The 7,028-nt window shown below is 41.6% G+C and overlaps 1 protein-coding gene across 1 annotated transcript in view; it reads left to right on the top strand.

Annotated features, from left to right (window-relative positions):
* The first annotated feature begins 3,043 nt into the window (after positions 1–3,043).
* The window catches only part of LOC103734204 (cathepsin M-like), a 6,838-nt gene continuing 2,853 nt past the window's right edge, over positions 3,044–7,028 (top strand). The window contains exons 1-6 of the mRNA XM_008833101.2: positions 3,044–3,095; positions 4,393–4,529; positions 4,813–4,935; positions 5,022–5,171; positions 5,636–5,860; positions 6,334–6,496. Coding sequence (XP_008831323.1) covers positions 4,404–4,529; positions 4,813–4,935; positions 5,022–5,171; positions 5,636–5,860; positions 6,334–6,496 — 787 coding nt within the window. The 5' untranslated portion in view covers positions 3,044–3,095; positions 4,393–4,403. The remainder of the gene's footprint in view (positions 3,096–4,392; positions 4,530–4,812; positions 4,936–5,021; positions 5,172–5,635; positions 5,861–6,333; positions 6,497–7,028) is intronic.

Raw genomic sequence — 7,028 nt, 5'->3', positions numbered from 1 at the left:
AAATTGTAGCAAGTGTCCATCAATTAAGAATATATAAACAAGCTGGGCATGGTGGCCAACCTGGTCTACATAGTGAGTTCCAGGCCAGCAGGGAGACTCTGTCTCAAAAAAAAAAAAAGAAAAAGAATATATAAACAAAATGTATAATCATGCAGTGAAATATTTTGGCTATAAAATGAAATCTTGATAAATGCTACAACATTAATAATCTTAAGAACATTATGGAAAATGAACAAGTCAGACATAAAATTAAGCACTTTATAATTTTATTCATGATTATTTCAAGAATAGACCAATCCATAAGACAGAAAGTGAAAATTATGAAAATGGATAAAGAAGAATTGAGGATAATAATGGAGTTTATTGTGAAGTGAAGGAAATGCTCTAGAAACATTGAAATATTCATTTGGAGATGAAAATAGTAACTTTTGTATATCAAGGTAAAAATATTATAATGAAAAAACTCAAGCCTGGTGTCTGACTGTGGCCAATAGAAAAGACAGTGAAGATCTTTGAACTGAGAGACCAAAGTTCGTATATGCCACACAACCCCAGTCATGAGGTCACTCTAGGAGGAAGGATCCCCATATGTGAGGACACAGTGGCAAACCATTATTGACAAGATTCCTGCTGCTGTGCTGAGTTTTCAGATGGGACTATAGGTAAGTAACACTGAGGTTCCAGGCACTATTCTGAGCAGTTTTCACATGTTCCTCTGTCATTTTTACAACAACCCTGTGTCCGTGGTTCCCAAAGTTCAGTAGAGATCAGAATCATCCTCAGGGCTTAATAACAGTTCAGATGGCTGGACACCATTCCCTGTAGCTCTGATGGTCTGAGGCAGATCTCAGAACTCTCTTTCTTAACAAGATCCTTTGTAGATGATGAGCTGTCTATGACCAGGCCTTAGAAATGGCTGCTGAGCTCTAGATCCCTCAGCCTCATTCTTCCACTCATTTCCCATTATTTGCTTGGCAAACTCAACTACGGGAGGACAATGGTCCCAAGAGAAGTGGACTGTGAATCTTGAGGCCATCTAAGATGGGACTTCAAGTCTCTGTAAGAACATTGTTTACATTTGATGAAGGTGGCTACTCACCTGTAATAACAATGGAAAAATAAATTCTAAATTAAATGCTTTACAACAGAAAATTGTTCTGTGACACTCACTAAATTATATCTAGAGACTATTAAAAATGATAGAGATACATATAGAGATGACATGTTGGGTTCCTGCAGTTATGGAGAGGGGCTCAGCTCCATATAAAAACATGTAAGGGTATTTTATAGCCAAGCAGTACAGTGGGGTTCCATAGATGCAAAAATATTACAGACAAACAGAAACATCACTGGTTAAGGCGATTATAACTCAGTAAATGTTCAGGATTCTTCCTGCAGACAGGCCAAGTTAAGAAGACCTCACCTGAGGCAGGTGGAGGAAAGCATCCTGATCAGACCTAGAGGGTGATCAGAGATCAATAATGATGATTTGTGTTAGTCTGGCTTATTAGGATTCTTGTCTACAATGGGATGCTATGAGGAAGGGCACAGACATTGTTAGCAGAAAATGGGTCTGAATTGTGTAGGACCAGGTATCATTTAGCAGATTTGAAAAAAATAGTTATTTTAATAATTCACAATGTTAATATTGTCTTACTCTCTGTGATTTAAGTATCTTAACTATTTCTCCTACATTTGGAAATTTAGATGTTGTGTACACTGGGTAGGCTATAGGGAATATATCCTTTTATTTCCCAATCTAAAGAAGCAACCAAATGCAATAGACAAACAAAATATGGTGTCTCCCTGTAACAGACTATAACCTGAGATAATAAAGGTAATTTGACACTGGTGACTGGGGGATAATTTACCTCTTTTTAAAAATATTTATTATTTTTATTTTATGTGTATGAGTGCATTGCCTGTATGTGTGTAAGTGCGCCTGTGTTGTGCCAATGCCTGCGGAGGTCAGAAGAGGGTGTTGGATCTCCTGGAACTGGAGTTAAGAACAGTTGTTAGCCTCCACGTGGGTGCTGGAAATCAAACCTGGGTCCTCTGCAAGAGCAGCCAGTGCTCTTAACTGATGAGTCATCTCTCCAGGCCCACTAATTTACCTCTTAATGGTCCCACTCTTTAGTAGGCAAATTCCTCTACAGAGAAAACTCAGTGGAGGCTCCTGGTGTTGGGGAAGAGGCAGTGACTATGTTCAATGAATGCAGAGTCTCTTTGAAGAAGAGAAAAATGTTTTAGATATCTACTTGGTTTAAGTTGCATAACAATGTGGGTGTCCCCAAAGCCATTGAAATGTGTACCTAAAATGGCTAAAATGGGAATTTTCATGTTATGGATCTGTTACCCTAGTGTAAAGAGTAACATGTCAGATTGTGCTTCCAGATGGGTGCTCAATTTAACAAAAGACTAAAAAAAAAAAGTGAAGCAGTTCAGGAGACATCTCTGTCCAGCTCCTTCATGTTCCCTCTTAGGTTTTGGTCTTGAATATCACTTTACTGTTTGGGGATCACCTTTCCCTAAAGATTCTTTGGAGAGCCAGCTCTGTTGAAACCTGATGCATCCCAGTGGCTGTATTCTCCTAGGACTCCACCTTAGTTGTGGCTCAAACATGAAGTTCTAGACTAGAATGTACTGACTGAGACTACTCCAGGAGATTTTAGTCAAACTGTCTTATTCTAAAGTAAAATAAGCATTAATCTGATTTTCACATAGTTATATGAAGAAACCTTTTCTTGAGCCCTTCATCAAACAAAATGTCAGGATGCTACGTGATCTCAGCCCTAAAGTTTGGTTCCATACCTTCCACTGTCAATATCCATAAGCTCACCTCCCCACAGAAGACTGAGGTAACCTACACCCACTCCTCCAGGGCAAGCTGGAGCCAGATCTGTACATGCCTGGAATCACAGAGCCTGGAGGCCCAATCCAGTCACCAACACAGCCAATCAAAAGAATGGTAAGGTTGAGGGGTGGGACCAGAAAATTGGGATTTAAAGCCTGAGTGAAGTGTGGCTGGGCCAGATCCTGTGATCTCAGAAGAGCGGAGTCTGTGGAGTGCACCAAGGCAGCAGCGGTCAACCCTGGTGAGGCCCTGACTCTGCCGCTGCAGAATAGGAATTGACACTGGCGGGGAGTGCTTTGAGGGATTCCTTGGAGTATCAGGCAGATCCCGTCTGGGAGAGAATCTCTCCTCAGTCTCAGTAACCTTAATGTGGGGAAGAGGAGGAGGGTATAGAATCCAAATGGGGTACCTGGGCTCCTGAGGGGCTCAACTTTGAATAGGTTCTCATTACAATCAAGTCTAGGTATGGCCACAGAGAGTGTCAGCTGGTCCCTTGCACACCAGCTACCACGTCCATCTCTTCCTGTGCTAAAGGGGATCATCCTCTTATGCATCATCCCTGGGTATAGGCCTCTGTTTGGGGTTTGTACACGCAGAAGGAGTAAAAAGTGGCATGTCCCTAGCCACATCCTACATGGAGTGTTGCTTAGAAGACCCAGAAAGTCCTGAAGCTGAAATCTTAGGAGAGGCCTGCTCTTGAAACACCTACAGTGGCAGCTCTGATGCCCAGTGGCTTTTGCATGTGACCCCTTCCTCACTGAGGTCGTGAATGGGAGTTTTGGTGGCATGGGCCCAAGCGTGGGATAGAAGGACTGTTAGTTGTCATCCTTCCGATATTCCGTAAGGACTTTTGAGAAAGTTTTCATTCTAGGTGGGAGTTTTTGAGAAATGCCTTTTTCCTGTGTCTTAAGCAGTAACATAATGTCATGTTGCCCCAATTCTTGACATCATCTTGTACTTAGCATCAGATGCTACATTTTCTTGGTACAAATCCTAGGTCACCAATATCTTAAGTGCCCAGTTGTTTTGAACCTCAATGTGCTTGGGCATCTTTCTAACAGAAGGTGCAGAGCATGGGCAGTTTTCATGCCCAGAACTCTGGGCATCTGCTCTTCATTTTAGTAGACAATCTGTATACCATATGTGGTTGTTTTAGTCCAACAACAGCTTTAGCCTTTTCCCAAAATCTTTGGATAAATATTTGGAAGAAGAACTCAATTTTATTTTACTATGGATGGATGATTTCTCAAGAAGGAGAAAGATGTCTTTTTTTTTTTAATATTCCATGTATTTTGCCTGCATGCATGTAAGTACATCTGTATTGTGCAATGCCCAATGAGGTCAGCAGAGGGTGAAAGATCCCTTGGAACTGCAGTTATGGAAAGTTGTCAGCTGCTAAGTGGGTTCTGGGGACCAAATCTGGGCCTTGTGCAAGAATAGCCAATGCTTTTAACCTCGGAGCCATCTCTTCACCCCCCCAAGAAGGCATTTTTAGAAGAGTTGTTATAGTGATGTCTTTATTTCTCTTCCCTCTGTAGGTTTCTGAGACATGACTCCTGTTGCCTTCCTGACCATCCTTTGCTTGGGAGTGGTCTCAGCTGCTCGCTCACTTGATCCCAGTTTGGATGCTGAATGGGAGGAGTGGAAGACAAATTATGAGAAAACATACAGCCCGGTTGGCAACATGGAAACTCCTCAGAGGGACTAGCACTTGCTATTGGGAGTTTATGGGCACAAAAGGGGCCACAGAGGCCACCCCTCACTAAGGGGTTGCCTAACCATGTGCAATGTGAGCACAGGGTCACCAAGATCCCTGTTAATCAGGGTGTGGAGAATGACTTTCTGAAGGGTTCTGAGATTTCTCTCCATGGCTCCTCCTTACCTGTGGCAGGAAATGCCCTTGGTCAGCCTGTGGGAGAGTTTACTTACAAAGAAATAGCCATTATGTGTATTTCTAGGATGAAGAAGTACAGAAAAGAGCAGTTTGGGAAGAAAACATGAAATTGATCAAACAGCACAATGAGGAACATGACCAGGGGGAGCACGGCTTCACCATGGAAATGAACGCCTTCGGTGACATGGTTTGTGTGGGGATGGCTTAACACTGTTTCTTCTCTTTAGTCCTCTACCTTTTGGTTTTCACTGTTTTATTTACTTTTCCTTGAAGACCAGTGAGGAATTTAAGGAAACAATGATTAATCGTCCAGTCTCAAATCTCAGGAAAGGCAAAAGAATCCAGAAACGTCTGGCTCTTGATGATTTCCCAAAAAAAATGGATTGGAGAAAGAAAGGCTACGTGACTCCTGTGCAGTATCAGGTATGACATCGTCACACTCCTCTCTTCCTCAGCCCCTGGGGGGACAAGGAGGCATTGGCATCCTGTTTTGGTTGACTGTGGACCACCGTGCAGTCCATTTCTTAAATATTCTTTATTCTTTGCAAGTTTCATATATTTGTACAATGTGTACGGATCATATCTATCCACCACTCTTTCCTTTCTACTCCCTCAGAGACCCCACCTCATCTGAACCCCCTCCCAATTCACATCATTTGTTTCTTTGTCATTAATAACCTCCAGAGATCAGTAGGTCCAACCCATATGCGCTTGTCTGTGTTGCCATCCACTGGGGCATGAGCAACTTCCAGCAGCTGAGTAGAGTGACGTCCTTAGGCACCATAAACTGCCAATTGCTCATTTTTTTTGATAAAGTATGTAACTGTCCGTGTTGTTGTTGGAGTTACTCTTTGTTTGGAGATGACAATCTTTTCTTCCCTGTTCAGGGTAGATGTAGTTCTTGTTGGGCTTTTAGTGCGGTTGGTGCCATAGAAGGACAGATGTTCGAGAGAACAGGCAAACTGGTCCAGCTGAGTGTACAGAACCTAGTGGACTGTTCTCAACCTCAAGGCAATCTGGGCTGCCATGGAGGCACTGTAGCCGGTGCCTTCCAGTATGTGAAGGATAACGGAGGTCTGGAATCTGAGGAAACCTATCCATATGAACGAAAGGTAAATGGAACTCCTATGTGGTTAGCATTTCAGCTTAGAGTTTAGAAAGTAAAATAATTGCAGAGATAATCCACTGCTTTCAGATCTCACCTTTAGTTGATAGACTCTCTCTATAAGCCATCAGTACTGTTGTGTCAGGATTATTCTTTGCACAGTTGTCCTACGTGATGATTTCCATGTGGTTGTTCCTGCTTCTAGGAACATAGAGGATCTGCAAACCATTCCATGCATGATGCAGATTCCTCCACTGTGAAACTGTATGATGACAGGAAGATTTATGGGGTGCCATTGAAGACCTGTGAGCTAGTTTCCAGTTTCAAATCAACCAGCAGCATTTCACTTCCTGCGATGAATTATAATAGCTCAGACATGTCAATGCTTTTATGCCAAGTGCTACATGTGGTAGTTCCAATTCATACTCCCCAGGAGATGGACAGAAAAAAACAAATCTCTTCTGCCTTTCATTTTTAAAGGTAGGACCCTGCAGATACAGTCCTGAGAATGCTACTGCTAATGTCACAGACTTTATGATCCTCCCAGTTGGTGAGGATGTCCTCACGATTGCAGTAGCAACTATAGGGCCGATTCCTGTTGCAATTGATGCTTCCCATGATTCCTTCCGGTTCTATAAGACAGGTAAACATATTTCCTTCTGGGTGTGAATAAAACAAAACTTGTGGTGACACCACCATGACATGCCAGATTGATGGATCACATTTTGTTTATAAAATATGATGTAAATGTTTGGGCTTGTGGATTTTACATCAGTACAATAGTAGTTCTGTACTGTTTCTACTTGATATGAATGTGAGCACTCCATAATTGATAAAAAATCTTATTGTTTAGCCTAATTTACTCAACTTTTCTCTATCTGGTGAATCTTTTGGATTTGGGAGAAGCATGTATTTATATAATTAAATTTTAGCAGATCCTCTTGAAGTAATTTATGTGCAGTGAGATTTACCTGGAGTGATTTTCTAGTAGTGAAAATATAAGATATTAAGGAGTTATGTGCACCTAGGCAAGTGTTTTTCAACAAATTCATGCTGAGTTGGATTTCTTTAGTTTTTAGATTTTATTATTGAAGTTTTGGGAATTTCATACAATATATTTTGATCATATTTAGTCCCTCTCCTGTATCTACACCCACACACAATATCATGCACTC

This window comes from Nannospalax galili, unplaced genomic scaffold (assembly GCF_000622305.1).
Source record: "Nannospalax galili isolate Female #2095 unplaced genomic scaffold, S.galili_v1.0 scaffold1096, whole genome shotgun sequence".
Taxonomy (NCBI): domain Eukaryota; kingdom Metazoa; phylum Chordata; class Mammalia; order Rodentia; family Spalacidae; genus Nannospalax; species Nannospalax galili.
This window is presented reverse-complemented; position numbering and strand designations above follow the sequence as displayed.